Here is a 21,503-nt window from a genome sequence, read left to right on the forward strand (position 1 = left end):
TGCACCATGCGCCATGCTTTTTATGGCTTAATATTGCCAGATGGATTTTTTGATCCCCTGTTGTGTGTTTGTAATAGCATATTTATAACCAACCCCAGATTTAAGATGGGCTGAGTGCATACCATAGGGAATCAGCCAGTGTGATAGCTAAGTGAAGAGATTGGTTTAGCCTTTTGACGACATTCCTGGATAAAATTGTTTTATGGCCCCCTTTGGGCAGGATGTGTTGTTCTATTATTGTTTTATTACGAAAGGGAATTGGAAATTGTGAGAGTTAGCTATCCGCTTGTGCTGTGTGTCTGTGATTGTGAGCAAAAGAGAGAGAATGAGTAAATGTGAGCTCACAAGAGAACCTGCATTAGGAATTGTTTCTTCAGTGCTATATTTACCATATTTATATCTCTCCTATCCATAAACAGACACACACTGGACATGTTTGACACTATTTTACTCACACTTTTTTTTGTTTTCAAATCATGCTGTTGTGATTAACACTTCTGGTCTTGTGCTATTCATGCAGATAATAATGCTTGAGTGGAAACAGGTTGTCCCTTTAGTTGATTTGTTATTTGGAAACACATTTTAACTTGGAAGAGAGGTGCTCTAGGTGATGTCAGTGGTTCTCATGATCTCTGACACACACACAAACACACATGCGCATACAAACACAGACTGATTGCAATGGTTGATAAGGATAATGGGATTGTGCCAGGCCTGTCCTGAGACAGATTGGCCAGGAGTGTTGTTATCCCAGATATTGTTTTTAATTCCCTTCTGCTGCAATCCACAGTCCCCTGCAGGGTTTTAGAGAAGATGGGGCCTGAGAACAAAGAAGCCGGGCCCTGTGTGTATGTGTGTCTTTGTGTCCCATGTTGCCAGTAACAAATGTGTGTCATGCATCTCTGTGGAGTACAACAGTCACCTTCAGCCTTTTCTCTTCACCATCAGCCTCCATACACTCCCAAAAGCCCCTATCTCTTTGGCTGTATGTGAGTAATGCAAGCCTATACACACTCCTCCTGAGTAGCGACCACTGGATTTGGGAGTATTCTCAGTTTGCTCTGGTCCCACACCAAGTTTATTCTTTTATTTATTTGCTTCTGTCTCTCCTTCACTTGTTTACTGAGCCTCGGCTGGAGACAGCCACTCATTTGCATCTTTATGGGAAGATGTACTGTATAGACAAAAACAACAGGAGAATCTTTTATTTCCTGCAGATTTTTCAGATGCCTTTCACAAGTCTGGTCAATCCCCCAAAGACAGGTCTCATCATGCGCCACAGTGATTGCCGCTTTGTTTTCCTGTTTGTGATCAGAATAGGAGATGACAGTGGCCGACACAAGTGGGACACACAGCAGGGAGACACAGACACGATAACGTATTCATAAAGCCCATGATGTCTGCAAAAAGAATAGAGGAATCATCTGCTTGTTTGTTTTCAAGATGGCTTTCCATTTTCCCTTATGATAATGTTGGTGGGGCATTGTGAGATGTTTCTATCAAAGCTTTTGTTTTATTTTGTGCTGAGGTTGCACAGATGTGGAAAGTAGTGTTGTTGTATATGTAGTGTAGATGTAATTTTGCTGTAAGGTCATGTAAATTTCATTGTGTTGTTTAAATGAAAGACATGTGCACTGTTACTTGTTGAAGAGTATGGAAATGAGTAGATGTGCGATCGCTTTATTTTTACAGCTTTCTAGTTTCCTCATATCCTGTTGGTGTGGACATTAGTTTGGTCTGCTTCAACCACAGCTCCAGACAATGTAAGAGCAGCTAGGCAGGGGGCTTAGAGCAGTAGATGGTGGTTTGACAAGGGGAGAGCAGGGACCAATAGCGTGCAGAGCAAAAGGACCCTGTGCTGCAGATGGAAAAGGAAGTGCACAAGCCTTGGGCATGCAACTGTAATCACACCCATCGATCGCACCAGCGAAAGAGATGGAAAGCTAGAGGGAGTGTTTCATTCTAAAAAATAGCAGTGTGGGTGATTAATTCAACTTTTTGTTACTGTCTCTCACATGTGCCTTTTCTCTTTTAGTTATATCTCTTTGCCTTTCACTGCTACTCCTACTCTTCAAATTTACTGTTTGTCTCCTTGATTCTATTCAGGCTTTTCATGATTATATGAAATGATTGTCTGCCTTAATTACTGTTGTTAAAAAACACAACTGTCTCCAAATGCATGCTGTATCATGCAAACATCACAGCAAGATTTTATCTAAAAAGTAAATGTGGTCAAAGGAGTAACATCACATAAATATGGTTGGCCCTATCCTGATTGTTTAATTGTTTAATTTATTTTTCTTTGTGGTTGCAGAATGGCGTCAGGGTCGAGGACAGCGCATGATCCTGCAGGATGAGGACGTTACCACAAAGATTGAGGGTGACTGGAAGAGACTGAACATGCTGTTCCATTATCAGGTATCTATGAGTGTATATTTTGTTTTGTATGCATACAGTTTACTTTTCTCTTTAAATACCAATTAATTTGGGTCTGTGACGTGGGACACCCATACAATAGATGCGTGTGCTTTTTAAAAATTATTTTAACATTGACAGAAATGTGTTAAAGTTATTTAAGTAAAATCATTGAAGTTTTGGAAATACAAAGGGTTTGTAAAGTTTGGGATCTCACACAAAGGAGAAAAAGAAAAGAGAGGTTGTTATCTGCAGAGAGTTTGCAGTAGATAAATTATGTCTTTTATTTGAAGACCCTCGCATAATCTTTCTTTCAACAAAGGTACGGTTGTTTTCATTCCATTTCCACAACAAAGGTACACAAACACAATGCTGAAATGTGCCTCTAACACAAAAGCCTGATATTAAGTATTTTCTTGGGTACTTTACTTATTCATTTCAGCTCTCTCTATTTACCACCCATCATGCCTCTGTCTACAGTATACCTATCTGTCTCTGATGCTGTCTCAACTCACTCACAACATTTTCCTCTTAGGCTGTGACCTTATGATCTTCACTTAGCTTAAAAACTTTATAATGGACAGTTTAGTCAAAACACTATTTAGCTGTGCAAGACTGAGCTGACAGACACTCACTACAAACACAAGTTATCTGTCAGGTGAGGGGGAATGAGGCAGGGCAAGGCAGAGAAGTGACCAACAACAGTGACACCTGGAAGTAATCCCTAATGTGGAGAGAGCTCAAGATAAAATCCGATGTGCTGGCTAAGTGTCGTCTTCTTTCTGAAGTGGATTAGTGTTACAGAATAGACACATCCAGTGATCAGAGACACCAGGTACTGTATGCACAAATGCACAGATAATAGTACAGGGTAAGATTGTAATACAGACATTTAATAATAGGCAGCAACATGAAGACGTGCATGAAATACACATACATCTAGCTCATTGAAAGCAAAATGCTTTCATGCGGAGTGCCAGACCAACACGTATCAGCAGGTGTTTTGTGCATCATTAGTAAGGACCGTACATCCAACCAACCAGAATGCGACTGAATGGAAAAACAGGCCTGCTTTGTCAATATGCTGTTAATAGTTCGAGCAGCTAAGCGAGCAGCCACTGTCCTCCCTCCCTCCAAGTGCAGTTTGCACAGTGCCTAAATTAAATGTCAGCGTCAGCAAGTGTCAACAAGCTTGGAGTACGAGGCGCGGGTGGAATGGATTAGGGAGCTGATTCAAATCGGAGATAAGATAATGAAGACAGAAGTTAATTCATTTTTTCAGGCCAGGGAATGAGGGTGTCTTATCCTTGACAGACCAAAAAAAAACAACAACTCAAAAACACTCAAAATTTGTCAGCAGGCTAAGCATAAGGAGGAAGAACCATAAACACATTCAAACTTCTACGATTCCACACTTAACATATCCAGATTTTTATAACTTTATTTTACAGAGATGTTGTGGCTTGAGTTTAAAAAAGGTTAAATATATAAATCTTTTGTTGAAGATCTTGTCGCTTCACTAATCAAATCGATTGATGCTCTCTATTGATTTAAGCCAACCCAGATGTGCTAGCATATTTGGTCTCAGGATGTCCTTCAGACATGTTGTCTAAATATTGTTTGTCTTATTAGAAGCTAACATGAACGACCAGACACACTCAATAGAATCATGTGCTGTCCTTTATTAAACTAATCTGGGTTGATCTGCCACTCGTCAAACTCGCCCGCTCACTCTGCTTTCAGTTACAATGTGACCGTTTGCATCACAAACTCAGTGAAAAGTTGTATTTCTTGCAGCACATGAATTTGGCATTTGTGATATCAGATCTTTTTGTCCCCATAATGAGAGACATGTCTCTCCTCCTCCTCTCTTTCAGGAATCTGTGCTGTGCTTTATGCCTTTATCCTCTCCTGCAAATGTTATTTCCCCAAATGCCACTCCTCCTTTTCATTATGCTCCATTGTGCTTGCTCGTTTTTTTTTGTTTTTTTTTCTCATTCAACATCTAAGAGCAGTGATCAGGGAGCATGCTTAAGGGTGTTGGAAAGTTGGGGGGCTCCCCACAAAGGAATAACAAGATCTGCCCTGTGGGCCTCCTGCTTACAATAATATAAATGTATTATACGAAATGAGCAGATTGAGTGACTGGGTGATATAATGATACAATCTTAATAACAACCCCCCCAAACACACACACACACACACACACACACATATACATATATGCACAGAAGGCCCTTGGTCCTTATTCCCTGTCCCATCCACCCACACTATGATAGAGATCACTTCAATTAACCCTGCCTTCCCGTTCCCCTGCAGCACGGGTATCCAAATTATGCAGAATCGGGGTATACTGACTGTGTGTGTGTGTGCGTGTGAGGGCTGGGAAAGAGTACATCCCAGTTGTGTTAATTGAATCCTGTTTGGCTGACTGGGGAAGGAGGAGCGCATGATTGACTCATTCATTCATACATACACACACTTATTTACATAGACCAATACAGACAGACACACACGCGCACACACACGTTGCTTGATTCTTCACACCTTCATACACACACTCTCAACCACACATACACACTACCCAACCCTAGAGGAAAGGTATTATTGAATAGAGACTGTGGGACATCCCCTCTCACACAGGCCTGTATGATGCTCTGATAAACTCTCCCTCCCCCTGTCAGTCATCATATGTGTGTGTGGGCTGAACCGAACACATACGGGTAATAAGATATTCTGTTTATCCACATGAAACCAGAATAGATGGAGAGAAATATAGAAAATGACAACAACACAATGATCTATTGGTTTTTTGATTGGTTATGTTGGAAATCTGCACAAATGAAAAAACAAAATCTCCGCAAATGGCTTTTGTTTTGAATAGTCATTTGCATAATACGTGTGCATCTGTTTTTCAGGTACCTGATAATGCAGTAATGGCCTTGGTTCCCAAGCAAGTTACAGCCTACAATTCAGTAAACAACTCCACTGTGTCTCGCACCTCTGCAAGTAAATATGGTAAGCTGATCGGTTTCTGTACATCTTAAAGTTTCAGTAGTTTCTGTGTCAGAGAACCACTTTACCAACAGACCTTTCATATTAATATAACATTAGTAAATATACACCTGCAGGACAGACCAGTGTCTATGCATTAAAAAGGATATTATCAGACTTTTTATTGACAACATGACTGGCTTTCAACCATTTTTCAACATTGGTTTTAAACTATAAAACTAATACACATTGCTCCTTATAAGCAAACATGCATTTGATCAATAATAAGTCAATCAAATCCCAAACCTAACAATACAAATATCCAATATGAATCTATCAAATACAATATTAGAAATATGGGGGGCTGTCCACACGACCCTGCATAACAACAATGAGAGACCTAGAAAGACAAGACACAATTTTATAGTAACTGAAAAGATTTAGAAAACATAACAAGAGACCAAATGGACTTTTTCTTCGGTTGTTCTGGCCTCTTGAGACGCCACGTACTTCCATGTGCCAGTGTTTTTCCGCCTGTCCGTCTGCTTTATGTCTCCTTGAACCCGAGGAAGCATCAAGTTAGTAGCTGATCAAAGGGCCAGCCTCACTGGCCACAAACACTTCAGACACATCAAATGTGGTGCCACATTATTAGCATTGCCTCATTTCCATATGGTCTCACCTTGCTTCTGCGGCTCCAAATTAGACCACATAGGACAAGGTCCAACAGAAAAAGGAGGGGATGCCAGGAATATCTCACTCCACATTTTTTTAAGGGATTGACTTCAAACACAAGTGTGATCCACTTCACAACTGGCATGGTACTTGAGAGTGACTTTGAACTCTTTCTGAGTACAATGGCCAAATACTGAAGAAAGACACAAGGCTGAATTTAATATAGCTGCAGAAGCGGGAGATGAAGCAAGAAAGAAAGTTGTGGAAGAAGTAGAGATTAAGACAAACACTGTGTAACATGTTGAGTCAGACCATGAAAAGAGAAACTTTTGCGTCTTTGATGTAATATTTCCATCAAAAACCACAAGGATAGAAAAAAAAAAACAGAAAACAGAAAAATAACACCTCCTTTGTGGAGCTAGATCAGAATAGAACCCAACCAGAAATCTCTCTCCTGTGTATCCCTGACTCTGCATCACCCTCTTTCTAACTTCTTGAATAAATAATTAACAACAAAACGAATGTACTATCCACTCTCCCTTTATACAGTGACCCAGCTCACATCCTCTTGCTCTCACACAACCTCAAAAACAGCACAATTAATGTTGCAGTTGTCCAGCGTCCCTGAAAAAAAAATAGCTGTACTGTGGAGAATACTTGGCACACGTCTTATAACAAAGCTCTAGTTAAATATTGCTCACTGAAGTATCGTATAGGAGAGAAACATTTTCAGTTGATCATGCTGTAATTACATTTGAGCAGTCGGCACACATGCACACTCTGTATCTGATGTCTCCAGCTGTCCCCCCCCCCCCCCCCCCCCCCGAACTCTCTCCTCCCGCTTTTCTCTCTGGACAGATTGATTTCTGTCACGGTGAAAAACACTCTTTTTTTTTCACTTCTCTCTCTCTAAACCGCACCCACTGATCAATTTTTTTCACACTGTGTAAACATTCATTGAGCCATGTGTTTGGAAATGTCATCGCCACTCCGGCCATTGGGTGGGCCATACATATTTCATCTCGTCTGACACCTGTTCGATTTTGTGTCAGCCGGCGATGCCATGTCTCGTCTCTAGGAGAAGAAGGCATGAAAAATTAACCATGCACACTTTCTAAAAGTTTCATATCCAATCTCCCAGACCTGTAAATTGGGACCCACAAGCTAAAAAAAAATGTATTCTGTAGCTGACATGCAGGTTATGTCTTTTCTTTTCCTCTTTGGTGAAGCGAAAGGCTTGTTTTTTTTTTAGCTTGTTTTTTAATTTGTTTCTGTGTTTGTGCTCCTTTTGTGTTGGCTTTCTTTTCCTATTGTTTACTTCACACTACTCCGATTAAAGTTTAGATGTGTCTTGTTTTTCTCATTTTGTAGCCAGGGGAAAATACAACAAAATTCATCTTTTCATTTTTAGCATACACTTTACAGATCTTTGTAGGTGTACACAAAGGTTAATGAGATAAAGTCTTTATATCATTTTAAGAAGTTAAAAAACAGCTGAAGTTTAACTCATGATAGAAGAAAACCAACACTAATTGGACATTGTGGTTTTCTGACCTTTTGATTTACATCAGTTATATCAGTACTACATGAACTTATACATGTTGTTCTTTACAGAGAACATGATCAAGTACACTGGAAGCCCCGACAGCCTGCGTTCCCGTACTCCTATGATCACACCTGACCTGGAGAGTGGGGTCAAGGTTTGGCACCTGGTGAAGAATCATGAGCATGGAGACCAGAAGGAGGGCGACCGTGGCAGCAAGATGGTCTCTGAGATCTACCTGACAAGACTTCTGGCTACCAAGGTGAACCATCTGTGCTTTAGAAAAAAAATCTTGCATTTAATGTATCAGTACTACTGTATCTGGTGATTTATTTTTAATGCTTTCTTGTGTCTCACACTTTCTTTGGTTCTGGGACATTTTTCAGGGCATAACAAAAAAAGGAGTCTAACTCTCTATCCCAACAGTTACATTTTTAACTAGTGTATGTGGAAATGTTTCTTTTCTTAAACAGCACAGCAGGTGAAAGGCTAAAAGGTCACTATAACCTTCACCATGTGTGACTCAGAAAACCATTTTATTTAAATATTCATGTTTACTTTGGATGAGTCATCTCAGTGGAAAAGATTATTCAAATGTATTCCTCTATCCCCTCAGGTGAGAAAGAGAAAATAGATATTTCTGTTTGTTTTCTCTTTTCATTGCTGTTGCGTCGACACGGCAGCATATCAAAAAGGTGAAGAAGAAAAGACCCATGCAGCTAGCGAAGGTGTTTCTGTAATGAAAAAAATGATCAGGCAAAAATAGAAATGCCTATAAAATGAGTCTTTTTGAATGTGCCTTGCAACAATAGCCTCCAGAAAAAAAAAGTTAATTTGGTTTGAAGGAAAATCTGACTTTGATCCAACAGCTGAATGCAAATATCCAATCCACTCTGAAAGCGCCTCCTTCCTCTTTTTTCATCAAGACATTCACTCTATCAGACGCACAGAGAGGTGTACAGGAAAGGTAAAAGAAAAAGCTACGATTTGACAAATCTTACGGTTGTAATTTTTTTGATTCGGGAACATTTCAGTTTGTCTTTCTGATCCACTGCCTGCCTTTGTTTAGCATTTCACATGGAGATCATCAGCTCAGTTCTATGTATGTGGTGTAAATACATGTTGGCAGGAGTCTAAAACAGAGAGCCTCACAAACACAAAAAACAAAGCAGGAGAATAAAAACATCCATTCCTGGATCACAAGCAACACTAATCAACAATACACAAAAAGTCAGAAGAGACAGTAACGTCAGTTATGTAGCTATCTATGAAGGTCACAACATTAGCTGGCGTTTGCCACCAAAAGTAAGATTGCACCAGAAAACCCCCTGAATACATTGACCTAAGAAAAGTGTATTTTATTCCAAACGACTTAAGTGAAGTTCCCTCTGTACAAACAGAGGGAACCGATCAGTGATGTCTGGAGAACTAATGACTGTGCAGATGTGTGGGCAGATGAGCAAATCAATTAAAGCAGATAACTGAGACGGTGACAACAACAGGGCAGGAGAGGTATGACAGTGTTGGTGAAACGGGACATGATAAGCCATGTATGAGAGAAACTAATAAACAAACACGCAGTAGGCTGCAGAACAGAAGGTAGGAGGATAGAGCAGCAGTCACCATGAAACATACTGTACCTACACCTACACACGTGCACTTCACCTCTCACCCTCTGCACATCGCTGTACTTCCCCGCCATTATCCCATTCCAGAGTGCAGGAAGGTGGCTTCTGACTGGAGACAGCACATCATCTTTCCAGATGGATTGTTTTCGTGAAATAACCAGTTTATCTTGGCCGGCCATCTTTCTTGGTGAGAAATGATTGAGCAGACAGGCAGTGTAATTGACTGCGTTTGGCTTTCACCTTGCCAATAAATACCTCTCCCTGGCAACGCCGCTGACGTCTCTCATATTAGCTCCATCAGTGTCACTCTGACTGAGTGTGGGTACGGGGCGTGTTCATGTGTGGAGAGCAGAGGGGGCACGGGGAAGGATTGCATTTTCTATCCTCACTTGTACACACAAGAATGTGTGTGTCCATCTCTACCTCACCGTGTTTCCTCCTTCGTTTCTCTATTTCTCTTTTGAGCTGCATCTCAACCATTCTGATTATTTGCTTTCCTCTTATTTCAACGTGGAGGCAGACAGCATCAAAACATCCATATGACACATTGTGTTTAGAGTGTGGTCTAATGACAGGGTAGATGGTCGTGGGGAGGGTGTGTGTTGGCAGTTTCAGCTCCACCAGGGAACAAGAGAACCCTGTTGATGATGACAGTGTTGATGCATAAGTCCCCCTTGAGATGGAGGATGGCGTAAAATGTCACAGCACTCAGGCACACGCAGGTTTTGGTATCTGCACACACACATAGTATGCATGACCACATAAAATATTAGGTCTTCCCTTGCCAGCTAATGCAGACTGTCACTTGGACGGCACGTGGGCTTGATAAAGAGATATGAGATTCCATCTTCATAGAAAAACGATAAGCTGCCAGGAATGTGGGCCACATTAGAATTATAGCCGTGATTGTCGGACTAACAGGATTCTCTCCTCCCACTCTCTTCTACCTCCTTTGACTCAGTGATTCGGTCACCCGCTCCAACCCAAATTGGATTTTTATTTGCCAGTGCCTGTACACACCTCATCTGCCACACTCAATGGCCTCTTCTCCTGATAGGAAACCTCTGTCGTTTCATTTCCCATCCCTCGGTCTCGCCTTTTCCTGTGCATCCCATCAGCTCATTCTTTACAAGAGGATTAGATTCCCTCAGTCTCTGTCTCTCCTCTCTCTTCTCCTCCTCCTTCTTAAAGTCGCCAACATTAAATCAAATTAGGGTCAATGGTGCAGTGTGGGAGCTAATCCGGCAGCACAAAGAGGCTTAGGAGATGCGCCTCCTGTTCCCAGATATTATTAAAAGTCAGCTGTGAAATAACAATTTCCCCCATCAAAGCTGCAAGCAGATTTAGGGGCCAGGTCTATGAGATAGGAGTCAGACACATAAACATCGGAGCTAGGGGACAAAGTGACATGCACGGCACAACTCAAACTCACACAGGTACAATATACACAGGTTTATGCCAGTCTTTCTGTCCACACAGCCATTGGTATTATTGTTGTTTTTACATTTTAAGTACATGGTTTTGGGCTTAATGTAATCAGTTTTTCATCTTCTCTCTCCCTCCTCCATAGGGTACGTTACAGAAGTTTGTGGACGACCTGTTTGAGACCATCTTCAGCACAGCCCATCGAGGCAGCGCCCTGCCACTGGCCATCAAATACATGTTTGACTTCCTGGACGAGCAGGCCGACAAACACAACATCCATGACCCTCATGTCCGACACACATGGAAGAGCAACTGGTGAGTTGAGAACTTTGACTGCAAACACAGAAACATGCATGGTGGACTCATGAACACTTGAGGTTGTTGAGGCTGTTACTTGGATCTTTTTACAGACACAAAATTTATTCCTGAATTTGTGCAGCAGTGTGGTGCCTCTGGCTCAGTTTATAGTCTTTTCTTTCTGCGCTGTTGGTTAAGGCACTGCAGACATAATCAGTACATTTTGGCAAATTTCAGATGGCATTGCCCTGGTATTGCCCTGTGTCAGTGCCAAGCTTCACCACACGCCTCTTCCCTTCCTAATATCCATTAACCACAGGGGCGTGTAATCTTCGTTAAAGCCAACCACAAGGGGCTAATCCAATTGGCTGCCAAGACTTTCCATCTATTATCATGGATAACTGGGCCAAAAAGCGCCTGTCACTGTGGAAATCTCCATAGTGACACATTTACACTCCCAGGTGGAGGAAGTGCACCTCTAAATTAATATCTACTGATTAATTTAGACCATACTGACCTCTGTGACTCCACCTTAAAAGGTTGGTAGGGGTTAAATAACCAACAGTGCACCATAACGCAGTGAGGAGAGAAATAAAAATGTGAAGAAAGGGAAGTGAACTCAGTGGGAGTTAAACGCACACTAATATCTCATTAGCCTCCTGGCCTCTGCCAAGATCCCAGCATGCATCACTCAGACCAAGGCCCAGGGGAACCATGGAGATGGGAGGATAAAATTGATGTGCATCAAGGGACAAATAGAAAGACAGAGGGAGGAGTGGGAAAGAAGAATCTAAAGAAGGGGGAGAAATATTATTTACTTTACGCTTTAGTCCTAATTTTGGTCCTTTACAGCATCTGCATTATTGGGCCATTTGCAGTGTCTGTGTTAAGTGTTTTCTGAGAGCACGAGTCACTCTTACATTAGACTTTTAATGGAATAGGCTCTCACTAGAGGGCTGTGAATGAATAGCAATTTATCATAACACACCATCACAAAAAGCCACTTAGATTGCACACAACATTTTGTGCTGATGCCACCACAGATATCTTCTCTGTGTGGGATGTGCATATTCCTGTGTCTGTTCTCTTCTCACTGTGTGTGCTTACCTCTAACCTTTAATCATCTCAAAAGAGTGCAATCTTGGCTGCAACAAAAGCCAACATTTTGTCTGATGGGTAGAGAATAATAATGCCAGTGCCGCTCCCATGCTGGGCCCCCGTCCCATTAAACCTTCCAGGCCCATCGTCATCACACATGCCATTAACTCCAACCCCAACCTCCCCTTCAGGGTTTCCCCACCATCTGAGTGCCACTGTACATCCTCTGATGTAACCCTTATTAGAGTATCCCCCTGCCTGTAGTGCTTTTTTCATGATCTCATATGATAATGATATACATTGTCATATGAGATCATAACATTTTTACATGTGACTCGATTTGCATACCCATACTCATGCATGGCATGCTCCTTCAGAGCTGTACGGTACATTTCAGATTCCTTAAAAGACACCTAAAAATGACATCCAGGATTTATTTTAGCCCAAGAAAGTATCTGCGACCCCCAATCCAAGGTCATCCTTCACAACAGACGAACAAACGATAGCAATATCATTAAGTAATCTGTCATGTGTCTGTTAATTTTAATTATGCAAGTTAAAATTCAGTTTAAATTTTAGTTGCTTCCGCATTGTGCAGCAGAATTGTAATGTGTATTTGTATGTGTGTAAAGTTAAGTGTGTGCATGCATGAGTCACTGGCTCCGAGAGCATCTCCAGATGGTATCTTTTGGATAAGCGGCAGTGTGTCAGAGTCTCCTCTCATCCTCACTCCTCTGTATTTGGTGTGTGTGTATGTGTCTCCATCTCTGTGTGTTTGTCATGTCGGGACGCAAAGGATAGAATTTTAATTATTGTACAAAACTGGCATGCACATCCCTCTTTTCTGCATGAAGATAACCACCTATCTGCTGTCATGCCACAATCCTAGCACACTCAGATTGTAAAGGGCATCATTAAACTTTTAGGGTTATGCCAATTATCTTATCATTATTATTATTATATTATTAAGTTACACGGTGTGTAATTTACAACATTTTCAAATTGTTTTAAGCCCTTTGTCTTGGCATACAGCTTGTTCAATAGTGGACTGCAACTTCCCATTTACATGAAAGGTTGTGTCTCTTTGCCTACCAAGGTTGGAACAATGCCCGGTCAGGTCACCTTTATAAAGCTGTTAATTCAGACCTTACGTTGCTGCATGAAAAAGGTCAGGCTCGGTCAGTTCCCTGTCTGTGCTGTAATGCCTCGAATGGGATGGTCTAGATCATAACCACAGTGACCCTTTGCCTGCCAATGGCAAGCAACTTTATTATTTGCAGTACAGTGGCTGTTGAAATATTTAGAACTGGGCCCACAAACAGTAAGTAGAGCTTATAGTAGTGCAGTCGTTTTGCTCCTTGGCAATTAGGATATTTTGTCAACACAGACTGGTAAGTTTGACAAGTTGGTAAGGATTAGCAGAGTTGATTTTAAATGGGCTAACACTAAGAACATAGTCTGATCCACGAAAGAGATTTACCTACACCAAACACTATTTAGTGAATACAATTACTGTAAGAACTATGTCCTATACTGTCAAATACTTTATATTAGAGTAGTGGGTAAAGGTGCTGTTTTCTTTTGATGTTTTTTTTTTTTAGTATATAACACTTCATAATCCTAAATTGGTGGATTTCTTTTTACTCTCCCAGCATAATGCCTCTACAACAAGAGATGCCCTTGATCTTGGCAGCTGATATTTAAGATAATCTGTGACCAAAAGGACCAATCATGGCCATCCTTCAAATTCCAAAAACTCCCCAGCATGAATTGCTTTAGAAATTCAGTGCTTTGCCTATTTTCAACACAATAGATAATGTTTAAGTTATTATGGTGATCATTTTAACTGCACAGAATCATGTGGGGAACCTGCTGATTGGAACAGCACATACCTCAAAGCACGGGACAGCTGGGGCAGATTGTCAACAATCAAGGATGGACAGCAGTGGTGTTAATATCCCTTTGATCCCTGCACCTAATCCCACTAGATTCTTTGCTTAGATTAATTTTGAAGTCATAATGCAGAGTTTTCTTCGGCTAAATCCAAATCCTCTTTTGTTAGATTGTACATCTGAATGGCTTTGTGGGTGGTTGTGCTAGGATGAATGCTTAGTGGGATTGTAGGGGAGCACTGGAGGTATTTAAATGATTGCATTTCAGTTTGGATTTTTTCTCTTTATCCTTTGATATTGTGCCACACAGAGGCACTCCTATGCAGACTAGACTGCAGTGTCTCTCCTGTTGATTTGTGCCACATCAGCTAAAAGCACATAGCCCAGAGAATAGTAAAGATACAGAGATCCAGGTAACACTCAGTTCTTTCTTAATACCACCTGAGCCCTTTCACTGCAACACACAGATAATGGTGGCCCTATATCTATTCATTTTGGCAGAAACAAGCCCTGCAAATAAACAGACTTGTATATTTTTATTATTCTGGACAGGCACAAAATAGGACCCACTTGCACAAACAAGGCAATATGAACTGTGTCACTGTGCGGCCCCCAGCGAGGACCCCTGGATACTGCTGGAAAAATGAGAGCCAGCCACCACCTGGTTTTAAAGATAAAGGCTTTATTGAATTGAGCACACACATCAAATAGAGCACATCGGCACCAGCAGGGCCTGTGTACTAGCTTTGCAAAGTGAATGAATCCTCGTCCCCCTTCTGGCGCATAATATGCTCATGTCTATTGCCTGGCTGGCTCTAGCAAATATAAAAATGTCATTTAGGGACTTAATCTCAGAGCAGTTCAACCGGACACAGACTGTTGTTTTACTTCACATTCTTTGTTCTTTGCGTGTATGGCTATTTGACCGTTCTGTCACAGAGATGGAAATGAGTCAAAGTCATTTGTAAGACAGGAGGACTAACACAGCAGAGTACATTAATATGCATAAAATAATTTGGTCTCATTAGCTCTTAGTTGTTGTTTTTAAACAGATGGCATTTTTGTTACAGGTGGCACTATTGCAGTTACAGTAAAACACATTAAGACACTCACAACATAATATTAAATGTTGAACATTAAAACTTCAGGAAAACCTTAAATGGAGACGTAATGCAGCACATTAATATGCCATTATTTGACTGTCAAGAAAAAGTAAAAGTCTGAACTTGTATAATCAAAACCAGTTTGCCATTAAAACACTATGTTCTCTCTTTCCATCTCTCTGTAGCCTACCTCTGCGTTTCTGGGTGAATGTGATCAAGAACCCCCAGTTTGTGTTTGACATACATAAGAGCAGCATCACAGATGCCTGTCTGTCTGTGGTGGCCCAGACCTTCATGGACTCCTGCTCCACCTCAGAACACCGCCTTGGGAAGGACTCACCCTCCAACAAGCTGCTTTATGCCAAGGACATTCCCAGCTACAAAAGCTGGGTGGAGAGGTGAGCTGTTGATAAAATGTACACATGTACACAACAAACACTGGATGGATGAAGGGAGAAAGTGTGTGTAAGAGAAAGTGGGCTCTTATGTGAGTCAAAACATCAGAAAACCTGCATCAGCCATGTTTCATTTCAACACACACAACGCGATGGTAGCACTGTGATCTATGGGCCATGAAACACAATCCAAATTACAACACAGTCGGAATGGATGGGAGCGCCCAGGGCTCAAGATCTACAGTACAGAGGAGTCAGTGTGCTGGGAGGGTGCAGACACAAGTGTGGGGGAAAAAAGAGAAAGAAAGCAGTAGCAGTAATTTGTTAAAATGAGAGTTTTATTAAATTTATTTGTCAGCAGGAGAAGAGGTCCTGAATAAAAGATGGGGCAGTGTGAAGCGGTCAGAGTATTTATGTGTTGGTGTTCTTCGTCACAAGGCAAGCTTCAGAATGAGAATATACAATTGGTGCTGCTGAATGGGTGAGACCAAATGAGGAGCTTCAGGCTCAGGACTGTACTCATTAGTCCTGTGTGTGTCTAGAGAGTGAGGAACTGCTGCTGATTCATGCATGGATATGTTTGGATGCTGTAAGAGTGCTGAGACTGCTACTGCAGGGGGCAGCACAAGCAGAAATTTTAGCCTGTATTTAGATATTGCTTGAGGTCCTCACAAACAGGGTTCAGTCTGAGATTTGTAATGTATATGAATGCTTGGGGACTTTTTAAGGAAATGCTGTTCATATGAATAGCTATAAATAGAAACCTTCTACTGACCTGTAGTGTGTGTGTATTTAAAAAATCATGCCTGCGTTGCAAGTTTGGTGGAGCAATACCATCATCAGTGAACACCCCACGGTGGAACTGGTTTATTCAGTTGGAAAAGCCTCAGTAATATAGTAATGACCAAGTATGGGTGGATCTACTGCTTCACTCTGCTGTCCAACCATGACGGAGTATGGGTCATGCCAGGCAGAGGATTTAAAAGGCAGAATGCAGCAGTTATAAAAGAGGACTGCTAAGGGAGAGGAATGGAAGTGAACACCATAGAGGTTTTTCTCTCACCTTCATGCTCCAGCTTAATTGTAAAGATAGGATGTCTTTACCTGGCGAGTGTGCTAATGGAAGCCTGTGTCTCAGGAAGGAAATCTCAGCTGCTTTTTGAGTGCTTTGTAGAGACAGAACACATGTGGGCATTGAGTTTGCACTATACTGCAGCCAATCTACGAAGAAAACCACATTAAACGCTAATAAATGACACAAGTCACCAATTAGACAAATGTGCATTTTCAGCAGTTTTCCTTATATTTGGGGTTTGGAGGCAGTGCAGTTGGGCAGAGCCGTGATATCCCACAGAGCTTTTTACTTGCTACAATATGTTGATGTTATTAATTTGGTGCTGTGAAGTGAAGCGGGCTAGTGAGATATTGACACTTGCCTTGAATTTGATGTGGGAGTTGATGGTCTCCAGACAATGATAAATCCATCACAGCTGTCAAAACATTATTTGTTTACAGAGTGTTTGCATATAGTTCAGTAGATTTGCAAAGCTAACAATTTATGGCCCTTTTTATTAGAATACAAGTCATGGTGCAGCTCTTACTGCACAATGAAGATCTATGGTCTTCTATAGGCTGCTTGTGTTCAAAAGTTTAGTTTTTATTTGGCAGTAGGTTTTGTGAATTTGACAGGAGATAAATTTTAGGTAATTACAGATGAATGTTAAGATTATCTTACTGCCTGAAAGCACATTTTATTTTACACTGTACTTTAAATTACCATAAAAAGCAGTTTTTCCATAGAGATGCTTTCACAAATTGGTCACAGAATGAATGTCTTGCCCTAGTCCAGTACCTTGTATGAATGCATAAGAGATAGACAGTTGAGATGCATGTCTGCAATATTTAAACGTTTTGAAAATCCCTTTTTGCTTAAACAAGCACACCTGGTCTCTACACCAACAAGCCCCTGCTAGGAGCCCCCTACAACTGCCCTCCAGCGCTGAACAGGTGTTGATGTGTGTATGACCTCTGTGCAAAGGCTATGAGCAGCACCCACCTGCCTTTTCCTTTGCTCAGTTTACTCTCAAGACTTTCTTCCTGGCAAATGCAGCTCTCCTTCACACATGCCCAGAATTACCCAGCCAAACACCGGGCCTGTCCTCAAGCGGCTGCAGCTACAAAAATTTGATATGTAAATAACCAGTTTTAATTAACATAGTTGATAGGGGCAACACAGCTGCTGCTGACAGTGACTGATTACCCTTACCTCAATGCGGTGTATGTGTTCAAGGTTGAACTCTAAAACCTATCAATGTTTACCATGATTCCATCTTACTTACTATGCGACACACTTGTTGCCACTGTGCTACATGCATTAGTTACATATCTCCAAAGAAATGCCTTAAATAACTACAAGAAGTAATGAGCTCAGAGGACAGCAGCACCAATATCTACATTAAAACACAGCACTGGGTGTATTCTGGTTCCCAAATCACTTACCATTTTTCTAACATTGTTCTCAGCAGTAAACACAGTCCTAACATGGGTTTATTCTCTGTTTCATTCATTTTAATAGGTACTACTCAGACATTAACAAGATGCCAGCGATCAGCGACCAGGACATGAACGCCTACTTGGCAGAACAGTCACGGATGCACATGAACGAGTTCAACAGCATGAGCTCTCTCAGTGAGATTTACTCCTATGTGGGCAAATACACTGAGGAGGTACGTAATACTGTGACTTACGCTTCTTGAACAAACATCTGTGTCATTATGATTAAGATTTAATACAATTTATATCCACTGATGTCACAGGCTAACTGATGTTTTTCTTTGGTAAGAAGAAAAAAAAAGTATGAATATTGACTTTTTGTCCTTCGTAGTGTCTCAACCCATCTTATCAGGCTGTGTACAGGCCCAACACACCCCATCAATCATTGTGGTAGCTGTGCACAGCCTGAGGGGCAAAGCAAAAAGCAAAACTGTCCAAAAAGCACTAGTTTCTGTTGAAACTGAATTTGGACAATTGTTTTAACAGATCAGCTCTCTTTTGCTTACTGGGATTATGGTAGCCAAGCAGTAAGAGGACAATTTTGAAAAGTTAGAAGGACATGTTCCTCCCACCTGTGATAGAAATTACACTTAAACACCCACTCCCTTCAGGCTTGAAAGGTGTCTCTCAAAAGTTTGCAGCTTTCGTCAGCTCGAATTCACAGCAATAACAATGGATTTCAATATCCATCCAGACAGAAACAAAAGGCATCAAAACTGTTGCCTTGCCAATAACTTGATTGATGCTCTATTTCCTGTAATGCTTCAGCTCTACAAGTATTTAACACTGTTGTGGAGAAACTAAAGTAGGGAAGACGGAAATTTGAGAAGACTGCAGACGTTTTATGGCTGTGTATCTACACTGACTAAAGCTTCCGTTCTCTATGAGGAGGAAGCTACTATATCTTTTATAGCCATCTGCAAAGCATAAATGGATTTTAGTATTTGATGTTGAAAATGTTTTTTCAGTGGAGTATTCTCTAACTATTTAGTGTTTAAAAAAAGTAAAGAATATAAAATACATTGAAATACTACATTTGAGAGTATTGATTGCAGTTGTTACACAGAGTCACTTAAGTAATGTGTCCGTGTTTACCTCAATGTCCCGCTGGCAGATTGTGTGCGCACTGGAGCAGGACGATGCAGCCAGGAAACAGAGGCTGGCCTTCAAGCTGGAGCAGGTGGTGGCCTTCATGAGTCTGGAGAGCTGAGGACCGCACTTCCCAGGGCGCACTGGGAAGAGACCCCATCAGAAACCGAGCCGTGCCTGAGCGAAGACCTGTCCCCATCTTTTTCATCATGTGACTTCCTCCCTCCGCCTTTCAAAGATGACTTCTTCCTTGACCTTTTTTCTGCTTCCCCTTCCCCAAGAAATATTTTGTTTTCCTCATCCACTCTGCTGCATAGACTAGTTTACCTGAATATATCTGAAGGGTGGTTTGGGGCTGACGTCCCCCACAGTGCAATGCGGGGGATCCCTCAGCTTCACCACAGGGAGAGCCTCAAGGGGTGATTGCTTGGAAGCTGGCCATATTGGCATACTTCAGTCCCCCTGCTGGAAGAAAAGAGGGGGAAAAACATTTTTATGTTGCCTTCAAGAATTTACACTGATAGGTAATTCTTTAAAAACCACAATGGTGGGTGTCCATTTTGTTGAGAACTTTTTTTCAGAAATAGGATAGTTAAAATAAAACCATCTCTAGAGTCCAGTTTATTGTAGTTCTATATCCAATATACGGAATCAAGAGGAAACATCAAAACTGATGACTGCAAGCCAAATGAACACCTCTGAAGAAAATTAATGCAAGAATGGTTTGCCAAGTTTACACTGTACCTACAAGCGAAGCATACATATCTGCGAAATTTGGGGCGAGTCCAGGCAAACCTAGAATGTTCTTGTGTTCTTTCAATGTAGCTGGAGTTGTATTTAAGAAAAAGACTGATGGGGGTTGGGAAGGATTAGTGCTTCTCTGAACTTTTCCTTTTATTCAAATGTGACTGACGCTAAAACTTTACAAACCAGAGCATCCCCAATCTATACCCCTTTGCAACATTCGCACATTTTTCCCTGCCCAGCATACATTTACTTCAAAGAAAATGCTCATGATTTCTGCTTCCATCTGGCTTATGTGGCTACTGCAAAATTAACCTATTAGACAAAACCCTGGAGGCCCCGACCCAAGTTGGATCCTCCATAAGAAGCACACAAACAACTCTGGAAGACAGTGTTTTTGACTGCTAATCCAAACACCAGGAGCAGTCTTTGTCCGGCTCTTGCCACTTCCAATCTTGTGCCGCCACTGCGACGGTCTATCAAAGCACACACACACATGCACAGATACACACACAATCAGCAGCTGCCCAAGATCCTGACTGCCCAGATATCTACGCCAACCCTGGAGGGGGTAATGGGGAAGAGCTGACTGAAATGTACTGGGTAAGAAACTGCTTGATCATTAAAAATAAGAAGAATGATTCAGTACAGTGCAGCCACACGGTGGCTAACTGCTCCCTAAAGGGGATCTGTGGTGAGAGTAGCACTTCTTTCCCAGGATGTTCTAATGTAAAGACTATTGTGTGGAGAAATCAAACAAGATGGACTTAGTCGGTCAGCCAAAAACCAAAGGAGCTTGAAATTTTCAAAACGGTCAAAAATGTATTTGTAAAGTGCCACTGAGGAACTGACAAAAAAGGACTATGTAAAAGACAACCACTTCTGGGACAAAAAAAATATTGTGACTGGAACTTTAAGAAACCTGTGTGATTTTTCTGACCTCAGTGTGTCGAGGTGAGAGGCTCTGTGGGCGAGGTGATCCGATCCTCCTTTCTCTTTCCATCGTCCCGGGTCTCTCCAGCTCTCGGCACACCGTTCACCCTTGTGTCTGGCTCCTGACTAACCAGTTTTCTTTTCTGTTTTGCACAAGCGTTGGAGATGGTAGCTAGTTGCATACGGCAAAACCCCAACTCTTGAGTGTGTAACTGTTGAGGCGCTCTTGTCTGTATTAGTGTAGTTGTCCTCAGTGGCGGCAGGGGGCGGCCTTCTCCAAGCCTCAAAAAAAAGAAAAAAGAAAAAAAAAAAGAAAAAATCTTAAGTACAGCAGGAACAGAACAGGAAGTATTCATCACAGCAGGATAAACAGAAAATGATAGACATTAAAGTAGATAAGACTTGTTGGAGAGAGCGATTGAAAGAGATGATGGAGGCGCCCTCCGTACCTTTTGACCTCTGCCCTTTCTTTTGCCTTGACAACGTGCCCCATGTGGTGATGTGAATGTGTGAAGACCGCCCTAGGTCCACCTTGGGTCCTTTATTGGCTTTTTAAGCGCATGTAAAACGTAAACAATTTAAGAAACTTATTTAAAAAAAAAGTGAAAAATAAGAAAATTAAGCCTTGCAATGATGATGTGGATGTGTTCTTTTATCTTTCTTTTGCTTGGAAGAATCGAGATGGAAAAAGTGGATTGTTCATGTAATAAAAACTATAA

General features: G+C 41.4%; 1 protein-coding gene across 1 annotated transcript in view; it reads left to right on the top strand.

The window, feature by feature from the left end:
* The window catches only part of plxna4 (plexin A4), a 212,906-nt gene extending 191,785 nt beyond the window's left edge, over nucleotides 1–21,121 (top strand). The window contains 7 exon segments of the mRNA XM_027272145.1: nucleotides 2,315–2,418; nucleotides 5,334–5,433; nucleotides 7,699–7,889; nucleotides 10,826–10,995; nucleotides 15,256–15,468; nucleotides 18,041–18,191; nucleotides 19,133–21,121. Coding sequence (XP_027127946.1) covers nucleotides 2,315–2,418; nucleotides 5,334–5,433; nucleotides 7,699–7,889; nucleotides 10,826–10,995; nucleotides 15,256–15,468; nucleotides 18,041–18,191; nucleotides 19,133–19,228 — 1,025 coding nt within the window. The 3' untranslated portion in view covers nucleotides 19,229–21,121.
* Nucleotides 21,122–21,503: the final 382 nt, after the last annotated feature.

The sequence above is a fragment of the Larimichthys crocea genome, chromosome XX (genome assembly GCF_000972845.2).
Source record: "Larimichthys crocea isolate SSNF chromosome XX, L_crocea_2.0, whole genome shotgun sequence".
Classification (NCBI taxonomy): Eukaryota; Metazoa; Chordata; class Actinopteri; family Sciaenidae; genus Larimichthys; species Larimichthys crocea.